Raw genomic sequence first — 15,791 nt, forward strand, 5'->3', positions numbered from 1 at the left:
GCGACAGTGAAAAATCTTCAGAAAATTAAAATTCATTTCATTAAATAAACTCAATGTATGTCTGCATGATTTTACATAAAGATGCACATGGGCAGTTGAATTTGGAATGCTTTTTGTTGGAAAAGATTTTAAAAAACCCCAAATGTTATAAAACAAAAATTCATGTCTTAATTATTGTTATTACATTCATAGCATAGTCTGGCTGATTTTACATCAAATAGTTGTTTTTTTTAAAATAAAAATAAGGTGATAAGGTAAGGTTGTTGCAAATATCCATACTACAATGCCTAATAAGTGTTTTAAAGACCCCTTTCCTACAATTTGTGACGTTTTGTAAAAATAATACATATATATTACTTTAAAAACATTAAACCAGGTCATTTCTTGTCTTAAATGTACGTTTTATGGTAAATTATGATAACAAGTGAGAAACAATCCACTACCTAAGTAGCTCGCGGTGAATGACCTCTCGTGGACGGTCTTTAGGCATAGCCTAGGTAGGCTTAGTTTTGTAGGCCTAGCTGGTAAACATCGGTAACGTACGAACATCGTACGCTAGTTACATACCTAGCCTGACGTTGTATAGTTGCTACATTTATTGTCTTTCTATTTTTGCCAGACTCCGTTGATACAAATTGGGGAAAACCCGGTATTTTCGCTGAAAAGTTAGGAGTCTTCCATTTGTTTTGGCCTCACGATCGATCGTAAAGTGGGTGAATTACAGAAGAAAAACAAAAATATCAATCCGCGCTCAATGCATTTTGGAATTTATAGCGGGCAGCTAAAATTACTAGAATCAACTTATTTTTCACATTTTTAACTGTTTAAAGACAAAAAAATTATCTCAATAGGACTATATAATATTTATTTTTACATTAAATGTAGTTTGTGACCTTAAATTAGATCTAAAAAATGTAGGGAAGGGGTCTTTAAGCATTTTGAACCTTGAATTCTCCAAAAACTGCAAATGTAAGTTTGCTAGCAGTAAATTACAGACTTACTTGCAATCATCATTGAGTATATGAATAAGTCCAGTGGGTTTCTTCTCAATCAGATGCAGACATTCTGTGTTATCAATAAAGTCTATAGACTCCCATACAATTCCTTCTCGTGTGTATTCTTCCTGCAGACAAAATAAGGTCACAATGAATGTTCAATAGTTTAGTTTACAGAATATGAAGAAAATAATTATCGTATAGGCCTAGATAGCAAGATTGTTAGACAATTTTGCACACAAGCAATCAGGCCAAAAGACAATCATGAACATACAAATGATTAGTCATATACACAGATGATTGGATCTACAGAAGGTCTAAGTCTACCTTATACCTAGTATGAACTAACACTTGTATAATCAGAATATTACATTTTCAATCAGAACACTGGTCTTATCATGCATATTTGGTCTATTAGCAAGTGGTTCAGGCCTTATGCTTATAAATCCCTTTTTAAAGCTTGCGTTTTAATTTTAGTACAAAGTAGATGTGTCAGTGTAAACTAACATAGATGGTGTTTCTAAGCAGTTAAATAACAAGCACAGTCACCTGTTCTAACTTGAACACATGTTGGTTGAAGTAGTACTGCAAATGCTCATTGGCATAATTTATGCAAAATTGCTCAAAACTGTTTCGATAGAAGTCTTCAAATCCAAAGATGTCAAGCACACCAATCGAATTACCCTGAAAAAGAAGTTTAAAATAGATTTTGTTTAATATGACAAGCCACATTATCTATCAAGGATTATTCATGTACTATCCATTAAGTAAAGTAATGAGTTTGATGGTGGCAACTGATTGTGGTGTTTGTCCTAATTTTTTATGGTAATTTATTAAGATGACGTTATTATACCTGCAGAACAAGATATGAATGAATGGGTATTGTATGAGTATAATTAAGACGGTTATAACACATTTCCACTAAAACTTGAAGGGAGTAAGATTCCTTACACTCCTTTATATTTCTTTTTAATCATTTACACTGCCATCAACCACATAACAAGAAGTTGATCAAGCCTAGATAGTGTGATCTTACAATGCTTATTAAATTGGAACTATATACATTAAATTGGGCATGTCTACAAGAAGTACATTTCTTATTCACATTTAACTCATCTCATATTTAACTTATCATAAGGTTGTTAATTCCCTCCAGTCTTATATTGCATTTTGTGAATTTTAACAAGATGTAACTGTATTAAAAACTATATTACTAGATATAAGACATGTATCAACAATGATATAAAAAATCAGACATCAATATACTGTACAGAATAATTATCTCTTATATTTTCTCTATTTTGTTAAAAATGTCAAAAAACTGAAATCATCAAATAAGCGCCATAGATCATACACATTGAGTGTGACACTTAACACTATGCTTAATTCACTTCTGCAGTGATTGTTTTGATGGATTGATTTATTACTATACTACATTTGTATTATGTCAATATAAGACAGGAAATCTAGTCAGAGTATATTAAAAATGGATTTGTTTTTGGGTCATTGTGGAGTATTTTTTGGCAATTAAAATAATTATTTAATCAATATCATGTAACCTGATAAAGCTGGCTTTAATCAAGGAGTTTCGGCATTATAGTCCAGACATATTGACATATATCATTTTATGTAGTGCAATACATGTGATTTCACATCAATGTATGTCATCTCATAATTTGTATCTTACCTTTCATCATCTACTTTAAGGCCAAAAAAATTGTTGGTTTGCCCTCCATGCTGGAAAATTGTTAGGGAGGGTGGAAATCATATCTTTCGCTATTTTTTATGTGTTTTAATCTGATTTATCAAAGTTTCATGTGAGAGTTATTCTCGCATATACAGAGCGTAAAAAATTTAATTAATTATATCTAAAAAACTTAAAAGCTGGACATAAAATAGGGAGAGTTTAATGTTGTTATGCATTGTTTATGCAGAATTAAATGTGTGCCAATCTCCAGTCGGCAGTCTTGGCAGTTTCTATATATCACTAAGCATGCTGTTGGCCTTGCTAAACTTATGCCTAGCCTCATGGTAAATTATCTAATAGCGCACTATCTAGCCTAGCTTCTAGGTTGACAACAAATATCATCCTCTGACAGCCATAACGTCGACACTTGCCGATAAGTGGTAGTTCTATCAGGCGTGCAGCTTACATCCTCATAGCAATTAGCTAAGCTTAGATTGAAATTTACGTATTTAAGCTTCATCAAACTTTCGCTCCTAGATTTCAAAAATTTAGGTGATGGAAGGCAAACAACTTTTTTTGGCCTAATAGGGCTCACAAATTTCTTCTACAGTATTACAAATTAAATTGTTAAATTAGTATTGTTAAATAAAAAGCAAAAATTTGTTCTTTTTTAAAAAGAGGCAACAAAATATTTTGTAACATGCTATGTATTCTATTGTTAAATAGTTAACATTGAAGTTGTAAATCAATAATTAACTATTGTAATAACACTAACATTGGCATAATTTATTATTTTACACCGCTATGAGTTATAAATAGTTTTATGCTTTTAAATCATATTCATTAATGTTATAATGCAGATTCATTACAAAGTTTTTTATCTCTGGTATCTGGTTAAAAGTGATACAAGGGTAGCCTAAACACTATTAAATTAATTAGCAATTTGTGGTTAATTTCTTTCTGTAAGTAAAAAATCATAAACAAAATTGAATACCCACTGTATTTAGGACTATATTATCATGCAAAAAGTGTTTTTTAAACTTGGCAATAATAAACTCTGCTGACCCACAGTTGATGTAGGACATACTTAAAACCAGTATGATATATCACCTGATTTACTTGGGATATATTCTTTGGCTAACAAATTTGTTTGCAAATATATAATTAATCTGAATTTGTTATGAAAAATTATGTATCAAATAATGAATCAATATCATTTTAGATAAGTGCATAAATTTACTGATTTACTAAATTTGTTAAAGAAGCGTAATGGTTTGAAAAAAGGGATTTTTAGATTACACAATGACACCCAAGATATGAATCATTGGTACACGATTACATACCAACTTAAGAGAACAGAAGATATGAAAATGCTGATTGGATTGTACATATGTGCAAATTATTCTAACCTTCTTTTACTCTATGTACTTTTTCCATGCAATGTGTGGTGGAAAAGGCCCTTTTTTCAAACAGAAGCAAGAATCAATAACCAAACTTGAATATAAACATGGTAGTGCAAATTTTAGTGTATATTTCACTTAATACTTACGTTAAAATGGTGTTTACGTAAATTCTGAGAAAAATCAGAGATTTTTTAAATGTGCTAAATGCATCTATCCAATACAAATACATTTTCAAATTAATTTGTTTCAAAAATGGTAAAATTAATAAATTGTAAGAAATTGCAGGAGAAAAGCATTAATTAATACCAGGGCAATACACGTGTGCAGTAACTTGGGCATCTTGTCGGTGTTTCTTGTGAAATCTCAAGAGATTTTCCAGATAATTGTCTTTACACTATGCAAACTTGTCATAAGTTGTTACTTTTTGCAGGTGTATTAATGCCATTATGTAGTTGAAGGATGTTGAATACTAACCTGGTGATCACCTTTTTCATTCCTAGCTAGAAGAGCATGGTTGACTTGTAAAACAATCCATTCAAACAGTGCGCTATATAATCCCTTTGCTAATGCGTCTCGAGTTGCTATAGCCTACAAGAAAAGTAATTATATAAAATATCAAGGGGGTTCATTAAAAAATAACTCAATAATATTGGTTGTCAACATTCAAGCATAGTATTGAAACAGTATAGCCAGGTGAAACCTGTTTCTTCAGTTTGATCACTGGACCTAGGGTTAAATTTGTTAATTCATAGTTAGTATTTCTTTTTTAAAAATCTACTGTTTATTGCCTCTTAGTAATTTCTATAAATATTATATAAAGTTTTTTGAAAATCAAATCAGTTTTTATACATAATAATATACAGATATTGCCTACTTGGAGGTGAAATATAAAATTTGAGGTTCAGCGCACCGTGCGTACCAGGTTAGTACCGTGAGTTTTTACCAATCACAAATGGTCTTTTGTCGCATCAATAGAGGGTGAATAACAAAATGAAGGCACTATGTATGCATAGTTTAGTTTAGTTGAATTAGTTTACCAAGTGAAATATGTGGATGACAGTGGATGACTTTTATTTATTTATTTATATTTTATTTATGCCACACGCAAATTACAAAGTCAATATCAAACTCTTTGAGAATTTACTGGATTTAATATGTTTAATGACAGGGATACGATAATCACGTGAAAATTACTCAGTTAATATCATCGTACTTGAAGAAATATACGATTTACGATCCTTGCAGTGGTAGTCATGTGATGCAGTTTCAACCAATCACGTTCTTGTAGCTACATAGGCTATGTAATATTATAAAAATAATGAATGTTTTATATTCGTGTAATGGTACAAATAATGGCATGAGGTGAATGATGAAAGGTTATATATCAAAGACTAGGCAATGCCGAGTTGATATTTAACCTTTCATCATTCACCAAATGCCATTATTTGTACCATTACACGAATATAAAACATTTATTATTTGTCATACATTGTTATTCGTCTAACGTCATTTGAATCAAATAAAAGGTAGCCTTAGCCAAGGCCTATATTTCATTCACATTGATTAAATCAGTAACATTTGGTTTTTAATAATATTATATTCAATGTTATATTTTTGCATGAATTTTATAAACACACCTACTTTAGTGTTTAGTGTTAATTATTTCAACAAACAAACAACCAGACAATCCTGGGCCTAGCAAGGCTAAAACGCTTAGGCTAGGCCTAGCCTAATACTAACAGGCATAGGCCTAGGCTAGACTTGGTACTAGCTTGGCTGAAAGGCAAAACTCTGACAGACAATTGAAACTTATCTAGGCTAATTATGGTTTTTCCAACGATTCAACATCTTGTAGAGATGTTCCCATTAATTAATCAAAATGCTACACACGATCTTAAGCTAATTTAAATGCCTTTTTGATCTAAATTAGTACATATATCTCTCCAGAAATGTACTTCCATCGCGAAAAACCAGTCATCATAACATTCAAATCGCCGCGAAATTACAAAATAGGTGGCGCTGTTGTATTTCAAAAGCAATAGTATAAAACAAAATATTTTCCAAACGCGAAAAGATTTTATTTTTTGGACACGAAAAAAGTACTATTAAAGGATCGTTTAATAGTGCGTACTACTGCATGCCATGTGACCCACATTTGTCCAATCAAATGACAGGAATTTATTTAGGTGTTATATTATAATAATTATGGTCTAAAACATCACTCAGGTCTTCCTGCCATCATCCCCCATAGTGAATGTGATTTTATGTTCAAGGGGGTGGGCTTATACCCATATCAGTACGAGGGAGTGGGCTTATACCTGTGCCAGTACAAGGGATGGGCTTATGCTTGTGCCAGTACAAGGGGTGGGCTTATACTTGTGCCAGTACAAGGGGTGGGCTTATACTTGTGTCAGTACGATATTATACTTACCTCACTCATTTTATATTGCACAACAAACTGATCACCACGAGCGCTTGATGTCCTTTTAGTCAGTGCTGAAACTAATGTCTCTTGCTTGACACGTAACAGGTCAGACACAACTTTTACCGTTGCTATGTTCTTGATGATCACAGATTCGCCATGGTCCATACGACTACGGAATGTTATATTTCCAATGTGAAGTACAGCCGAGAGCACCGAAAAAATTCTGCGGAGTATGAAGGAGAAGAATTTAAATAATGAATATTCATGATGTAAATCATTAAAAGTTTCGTTTCGTAGGATGCTAAAAATGCAAGGGATTTCAGCTTGAGTAGCAAGCAATCTAGTTTTATAAAACTATTTTATATATCATAAAAAACTATATGTACTGTATTTGGAACTATTAATAGTTTTCATAGTGATACGTTCTTGGAAAAGTATACACTAAATAGAATTTAAAATTTTTCACATTTTAGAAAATATTATCAATTAATTAATTAATATTTTAATTTATATATTAAGATGACGTTTAACGATATTATACAGTAATTAACTGCTTTGACAAATTGCTGGCTGGTTTAAAGGTAATATTCATTTTTATGAATGTGTATACAACATGAAAGCAAGGGTCCTACAAGGTTCTAGCTATTTTAAGACAAAATGTTACATTAAAATTAACAATTAACTATTAATGCGGCACTAACATTCTGATGACTGGTACTTACCCCCTACTCTTTCCAGACCTCAATATTTTATGAGAAATACATGAAACACCCTTTACAGAAAAAAGAAGTCTGTAACAAAATATGAAATGTAAACAATGTACAAACCTTCGCATTGTTTCATGCGAGAAGCCAACCATCTCCATTGACTGGCGTAGACGATTGAATTCATACTTCTCATCACAACCATCTACAGTGTAACATTTACTCTAAAAAATAATATACAATTCAACAATTATCCTTCGAATAAATGAGTCTAAGATTAGACAATTTGTAAATTGTTAATATCTTTTCCTAAATAACATAATATTAAAAAATAAATAATAATGTAGAGGTTTTAACACACAACCATTATATTTCTTAGTAGCTCCTTGAATGTCATGCCAATGGAAACAAAATCTTATGTAGGTATATTATGGTAGGATCTTTGGTTCAAATCTTGAATGCGGTGGCTTTTTCTCAATCTGACAGATTGCCTTATTTTAACGCTTATCAAATTAATTTCAGTATATCTGGGCCATTGAGAGTTTCTCTATGCCTGTACATTTATATATAAAAGATCTTCTTGTGACAATATTCTACAAGATGAGGGCATGTCAATTTTGTTACACGTGCATACAATCAAGAACTAATGTTATTCCACTAATTCCAAATCAATCAATTGGATTTGACCCATACCATTTAAATAATAACTCCAAAAAACGATAATTGTTATATTCTCAATAATTATTATTCTCCTTAATTATTACAATAGTCATTACTTGATTGAGGTAATTGTAATCCTGTGCTTTCTGTAGCCAGAATGCCTCCCTCTCTTGGTCAGTAGCACCATTCAGAAGATAGTAAAATACATGATAGTTACGTTCATCTGGTGATTGCGATATTATTCTGGATTTTTCAAGAAGATACTGCTCTACAATTGCACTGAAAAGAACAAAAATGTAGCTATTTAAAATCTTGTTTACCAATGTTACATATTTGAAATAAAAACAACTTTCGAACAAAATTAATTAAAATATAAAACAAAAGAAATATAATAAAAAAGTAAAATAAAATTCAGCTTTTTATTCACAGGTTGTATTTTGTATATAGTATTGGATGGGTGGTGTATAGACAAGAGTGTGATGGCATGTGGTAGGCATGGCTTCCAGCCTATTGTGCCACATTCTAAGAAGTTATAAGGAAGCACATTGGAAAAAAAAGTGTTGTATTAGTTGAAAATATGGACTTTTCATTTTGCTTCAATCCCTTGAAATTTAAAATAAACCAAACTGGTCAACTGTATTTGGTTGCATTGTTCACAATAGTGCAGAGTATGTTCATTTCTAGAGGATAACTTCCACAATAGGCTTATCATCCAGGTTAACACTATAACTTTTGATTGAAATGTGAAGATTTAAATGTCCAATTAAAAAAAACAACAATTGATAACAGAAATGAAGAAATAGTAAGGAGATTTAAACAAATGAAGAAAGACAAGCTGATAATCTGTAAAAGGGATATGATTTAAAAGTTGTCATCTAATTCTTACTTGAACACTCATGGGAATCCTTCAGTATGTAAACAATTTGCATAAGGAAAGAAAACAAGTTAAAAATAAACAAACATAATATAAATTATTTTTTTAATAATAAGAGCAATCAGAGATTACATACAAGGCCAAACTCCAAAATTAAAAATGATTAATCCCTGTTTAAAAATTGTTATTGTATTGTTTACAATACCGAACTAAAGTTTAATAGGCCAATGTAATGTTATATCATATTATTAAATTGACCACAAACATTTGGCCATCTCACAGCCTAAAAGTGGTCCAGAATTGGGATGCTAATCTGAATTTCCTCCAAATTTAATGAAGTCATTTATAGCTATATGCTGTTCACTTGTTTAAATTTGGTAAAGATTCATCTAAAATTATTAAAATATCAAAAAGTGGTCCAGAGCTAAGATCTTGGTTCAGCCTCCCAAATGTAATGAATTTTGATTTATTATGAAATTAACAGAAAAAAAAGTTGATTACATCATCATTAATTGCATATATTAAATTTTTTAAATTTCGACAGTCAAACAAATTATGACATTGTCTTGGACCGAAATATTACAAACTTAACATTAACCTTTCTCTTTAAAATGTTCATATATTGAAGTTAAAAGTATATAATTTGACAGTGCATAATTGTTTTTAATTTTTAAAGATGTAATCATAGCAAAAAATTATGATTCATTGCGGTTTGTAATAATCTATCTGCACCAAAGTGGTTACTGCATAGTAAATACACAGAGGAATCTTTCTTCAACTTTTAGTCAGTTGTGTATGGCTCGGTGGTCTGTACTCGCATCTATAGCATTCAAGTTACCGAGATCGAGTCTCACGTAGTGAGAAGAAACGAAATAAGATATTTTTTTTATATCCGTATTCAATTCAATTCAATTTTATTTCTTAGTGTATAGATTAATATATGCATGATTTATAATGAAAAAGTAAAAAAAAAAAAGGAAATTATGTCTTAATATTATTATGTAACAAGGGTGGTTTATGACATCATACGCTGAGGGATCTTTGATCGGATTGTGATACTGGCTATTGTATTTGCAATAGACTATCTTCATATTATAAAAATCAATTTATTTAAATGCATGCATATACCTATAATTCGTCATAGTGATGAATTCAATCTAATTAATTTATTTATTCTTTCTTTAGCACTATTTTTATAAATATCTTGAGATCAATTTCATCTAGCCAATCAATTTTTCAGAGTGTATTCCTTATGGCCAGGAATCGATGTGATTATCTTTTCACGGTGCACAATTAAATACTACGCGGTCTACGAAACGAAATCACGTTTGTAATCATATCTTCACAAGCATGTATCATAATTAAACCAAATTCGGTACTTATCAATTTCAGGTTATATTTCACCATATGGCGATACAATTACGTGCGTAGGGCATATAGCGCATGCGTACACGCGCAAACGATTTTCAGGAAATTTTAACCGTTTAAAAAATTGCCATGAGTGTGCTGGTTTTTGCATGCGCACTGCGCTAATGCGCACTCTTTTTGCTTGATCTCCATTTTAAAACCTTTCTTTAGTAATTTCATCATATTTTATTCACTTTTCAACTTGAAATAATGTTATACGAGCATGTCAAAAGTGACAGGCTACACACATGTAAGTTAACAACAGTATTGTCCAAGTAATGCAATACTATATCTAAAGTCTAAATTCATTTTAATTTTCAATAACTAATTATCTAACTCAATTTAATTAGTAAACAGGATTACATCAGGTGGTTATTATAATCAGTCCTGAAAGTACAAACCAACTTTATATACCATCAAGTAACTTTATATACCATCTAGTAGTAGAAGTAACGCACGATTTACCGAATTTTGCCCTTACGTAAATTTATATTATAGATGACAGGTATAACTAAGTAAAGTGTCTTTGTTGAAAAAACACTATTCATCATACTGTAGTCATGTCATTTTTGGTTTCAATGTTTCTGATATATCTTACCCATGAACTGTGCCATTTTGTCGATAGTTTACTTGAATAAATTTGCCAAATCTACTGCTGTTGTTATTTACAACTGTTTTTGCATTTCCAAAGGCCTGAGGAAAAAGAAAACAAACAAAATATTGATACTGGAAAACAAAGAAAGGCAATTCACTACAACTTTCAAATTGTGAAGCAATGGTATTATAATGCCTTTGTTCAGGAAATTAAGGATCTAGGCTAGGCCTAGTCTACACACTTAGCCTGGCCTAAGCATGTGTACTTCCACCGATCCAGCGCGGTGAAATAGCACCACGTACAAGTGCTACTATGCAGATTACAAGGTTAGATCCCAAGGTCACTTAATCTAAAATAAAAATTAAGTCAAATGAAGTCGCATTGGTTATAAACAACTCTTAAGATATAAATCTCAGTTTCTTGGTGTGGTGAACACTAGTGATTTTGGCACAATGACATTACTAATCAAAATGTATAGACTTTTAGTATTGCTTTGTGGTTTAGCGGGCTGCATAGATAAGTTGGAATTCCAACCTATTGATATGCTTCACATACTATTGGAACAGAAGTCAATTGAATTCATTTTCGATTAACTAAAGGAAACACATTCAATTTTGCAAAACCCCACCCACCCATGCATTATGTTTTTGAAGTTCTTAAAGGAGCAGCAGATGCTTCGGGTCCATAGTTACTAGTAATAGTTTTTTACCCATCTGCCATTAAAGAATGATTGTCATGACTCTTGTACTTTTCTGTTTTGTATTGTGTTGTAGTCGCACAATTTATTTTATGCAAATGATGTAATGGCCAAGTTTTATAATAAATAAAGATATTGTAAACATTTTAAGATCGAAGTTTTTGTTTAATCAGAACACAAAAATCTGTACAGAAAGAGATAAATCAGATTTTGTGTAACTGTAAAAAAGTGATATTACACAAACCAGAAATGGTGTTAATAAACCAACATTATCCCTTCCTTTATCTTTTTCATGACTACGCTGTACGGTTTGTGGATGTCTGTTGCAACAGTAAATACGTTGTACATTGTCCTTTTCTGCGAGTACGTTGTCCTTTTCTTTGAGCACATTGTCCTTTTCTGCGAGTACATTGTCCTTTTCTGCGAGTACGTTGTACATTTCTGCGAGTACATTGTCTTTTTCTGCGAGTACATTGTCCTTTTCTGCAAGTACGTTGTCCTTTTCTGCGAGTACGTTGTACATTTCTGCGAGTACATTGTCTTTTTCTGCGAGTACATTGTCCTTTTCTGCAAGTACGTTGTCCTTTTCTGCGAGTACGTTGTCCTTTTCTGCGAGTACATTGTCCTTTTCTGCGAGTACGTTGTCCTTTTCTGCGAGTACATTGTCCTTTTCTGCGAGTACGTTGTCCTTTTCTGCGAGTACGTTGTACATTTCTGTGAGTACGTTGTCCTTTTCTGCAAGTACGTTGTCTATTTCTGCGAGTATGTTGTCTATTTCTGCAAATACGTTGTCCTTTTCTGCGAGTATGTTGTCCTTTTCTGCAAGTACGTTGTCTATTTCTGCGAGTATGTTGTCTATTTCTGCGAGTATGTTGTACATTTCTGTGAGTACGTTGTCTATTTCTGCGAGTATGTTGTCTATTTCTGCGAGTATGTTGTACATTTCTGTGAGTATGTTGTCTATTCTGCGAGTATGTTGTACATTTCTGTGAGTATGTTGTACATTTCTGCGAGTACGTTGTCATTTTCTGCGAGTATGTTGTCTATTTCTGCGAGTATGTTGTACATTTCTGTGAGTATGTTGTCTATTTCTGTGAGTATGTTGTCTATTTCTGCGAGTATGTTGTACATTTCTGTGAGTACGTTGTCTATTTCTGCGAGTATGTTGTACATTTCTGTGAGTACGTTGTACATTTCTGCGAGTACGTTGTCCTTTTCTGCGAGTACGTTGTCCTTTTCTGCGAGTACATTGTCCTTTTCTGCGAGTACGTTGTCCTTTTCTGCGAGTACATTGTCCTTTTCTGCGAGTACGTTGTCCTTTTCTGCGAGTACGTTGTACATTTCTGTGAGTACGTTGTCCTTTTCTGCAAGTACGTTGTCTATTTCTGCGAGTATGTTGTCTATTTCTGCAAATACGTTGTCCTTTTCTGCGAGTATGTTGTCCTTTTCTGCAAGTACGTTGTCTATTTCTGCGAGTATGTTGTCTATTTCTGCGAGTATGTTGTACATTTCTGTGAGTACGTTGTCTATTTCTGCGAGTATGTTGTCTATTTCTGCGAGTATGTTGTACATTTCTGTGAGTACGTTGTCTATTCTGCGAGTATGTTGTACATTTCTGTGAGTATGTTGTACATTTCTGCGAGTACGTTGTCATTTTCTGCGAGTATGTTGTCTATTTCTGCGAGTATGTTGTACATTTCTGTGAGTATGTTGTCTATTTCTGTGAGTATGTTGTCTATTTCTGCGAGTATGTTGTACATTTCTGTGAGTACGTTGTCTATTTCTGCGAGTATGTTGTACATTTCTGTGAGTACGTTGTACATTTCTGCGAGTACGTTGTCATTTTCTGCGAGTATGTTGTAAATTTCTGTGAGTACGTTGTCCTTTTCTGGGAGTACATTGTCCTTTTCTGTGAGTACACTGTACTTTTTTACGAGTATTTTATATGTTTTGTTTAATCAGAACACAAAAATCTGTACAGAAAGAGATAAATCAGATTTTGTAATAACTGTAAAAAAAGTGATATTACACAAACCAGAAATGGTGTTGGTAGTCTGAGTGACGCTACCAAGATAAACCAACATTATCCCTTCCTTTATCTTTTTCATGACTACGCTGTACGGTTTGTGGATGTCTGTTGCAACAGTAAATATGTTGTACGTTGTCCATTTCTGCAAGTACGTTGTCCTTTTCTGCGAGCACATTGTCCTTTTCTGCAAGTATGTTGTCCTTTTCTGCGAGTATGTTGTCCTTTTTTGCAAGTACATTGTTGTTTTTTGCGAGTATGTTGTACATTTCTGCGAGTACATTGTCTTTTTCTGCGAGTACATTGTCCTTTTCTGCGAGTACATTGTCCTTTTCTGCGAGCACATTGTCCTTTTCTGAGAGTACGTTGTACATTTCTGTGAGTACATTGTCTTTTCAGGCAACAAAAAAGGTGAAAGGCTAATGTTGTTATTCCCAGAAAAATACCATTGATTTGAAGATTTTAAATTGTCTTTTACCCGATGAATACGTTTACGGTTAATATCCTAAATACGGTTTGCAATAGTACTGTACATGCATTTTATACAATTTTCCATAGATTTCAAGAGTTATCGCAAAACAACTGCAAATCGTAAAAATGATGGATAGGATTTTATTCACAAAATGACGTCATCCATATATTTTTGGGATTTACAGTTATGGGGCGAATTTTGTAAGAATACCTTCTAGTAACACCTAATATACCTTCTAGTAAAACCTAATATACCTTCTAGTAACACCTAATATACCTTCTAGTAACACCTAATACAGTATACCTTTAGTAACATCTAATATACAGTACTTTCTAATACTGTAACACTTAAAATACTAATGCACAGTACTTTCTAGTAACACCTAATATACAGTACCATAACCTTCTAGTAACACTTAATACAGTATACTTTTAGTAACACCTAATATACAGTACCTTCTACAGTAGTAACACCTAATACAATATACCTTTAGTAACACCTAATATACAGTACTTTCTAGTAACACCTAATATACAGTACTTTCTAGTAACACCTAATACAGTATACTTTTAGTAACACCTAATATACAGTACCTTCTACAGTAGTAACACCTAATAGAGTATACTTTTAGTAACACCTAATATACAGTACCTTCTACAGTAGTAACACCTAATAGAGTATACCTTTTAGTAACACCTAATATACAGTACCTTCTACAGTAGTAACACCTAATAGAGTATACCTTTTAGTAACACCTAATATACAGTACCTTCTACAGTAGTAACACCTAATAGAGTATACCTTTTAGTAACACCTAATATACAGTACCTTCTACAGTAGTAACACCTAATACTAGAGTATACCTTTTAGTAACACCTAATATACAGTACCTTCTACAGTAGTAACACCTAATACAGTATACTTTTAGTAACACCTAATATACAGTACCTTCTACAGTAGTAACACCTAATACAGTATACCTTTAGTAACACCTAATATACAGTACTTTCTAGTAACACCTAATATACAGTACTTTCTAGTAACACCTAATATACAGTACTTTCTAGTAACACCTAATATACAGTACTTTCTAGTAACACCAAATACAGTATACATTTAGTAACACCTAATATACAGTACTTTCTAGTAACACCAAATACAGTATACCTTTAGTAACACCTATATAGTACTTTCTAGTAACACCTAATACAGTATACCTTTAGTAACATCTATATATACAGTACCTTCTAGTAACACCTAACAATAGCCCCAAAAAATCATTCTAAGATGAAACAAATCGAAAAACCAATTCATTTTATAACTAAGCATTGCCTTACAGTATAACCAATATGTTGATGGTATTTCAGGTATTTCAATAACCTGGAGTGTTTTACAGTATCCATGCTTCAGTTTATGGTCTATAGGTTTTCATATTGTTCATACTCTTTATGGTGTTTTAAGTTTGTAGAATAACTTGTGATATCAATTCCAATAGTCTAAAGAAAATCTATACAGTAGAAATAAAATCGGTTTGCCATAACCTAACAAGAGGGTGAACTCACGCTTGCTCTCTCTCTCTCTCTGTTAAGTGTAGACGATGGTTCTAAGATTGTTTTATAATGATTCTGGGAAAAACCCGTCTATTGGCAGTTTCGGCAACTTGTTTCAGCCCCTTTTCGGGAGTCAGCTACCAAAATTATTATAATATTTGTACGAGATAAATACAGTGGATATTTATCGGTCAAATAGATAGAAATTTGTATTTAAATAAACCTAAATTTGTTTTCATATAGGCCTGGTTCACACTAGCAGTTAACCGTTAGTCTAACTGATCACAGCCTGCATG

At 32.3% G+C, this 15,791-nt stretch overlaps 1 protein-coding gene across 6 annotated transcripts in view; it reads right to left on the minus strand.

Annotated features, from left to right (window-relative positions):
• Positions 1-15,791, minus strand: part of LOC144845410 (unconventional myosin-IXb-like) — a 78,754-nt gene that overhangs the window by 38,287 nt on the left and 24,676 nt on the right. For 5 of the 6 annotated variants that reach the window (XM_078702719.1, XM_078702717.1, XM_078702714.1 and 2 more), the window contains exons 3-10: positions 10,754-10,848; positions 7,991-8,153; positions 7,338-7,438; positions 6,517-6,733; positions 4,560-4,673; positions 4,232-4,255; positions 1,545-1,679; positions 1,002-1,123 (exon numbers count right to left, since the gene is read on the minus strand). In XM_078702719.1, coding sequence (XP_078558845.1) covers positions 1,002-1,123; positions 1,545-1,679; positions 4,232-4,255; positions 4,560-4,673; positions 6,517-6,733; positions 7,338-7,438; positions 7,991-8,153; positions 10,754-10,848 — 971 coding nt within the window. The remainder of the gene's footprint in view (positions 1-1,001; positions 1,124-1,544; positions 1,680-4,231; positions 4,256-4,559; positions 4,674-6,516; positions 6,734-7,337; positions 7,439-7,990; positions 8,154-10,753; positions 10,849-15,791) is intronic. The other variant, XM_078702715.1, reaches the window with a different exon arrangement.

Source organism: Antedon bifida, chromosome 6, assembly GCF_963402885.1.
Source record: "Antedon bifida chromosome 6, ecAntBifi1.1, whole genome shotgun sequence".
Taxonomy (NCBI): domain Eukaryota; kingdom Metazoa; phylum Echinodermata; class Crinoidea; order Comatulida; family Antedonidae; genus Antedon; species Antedon bifida.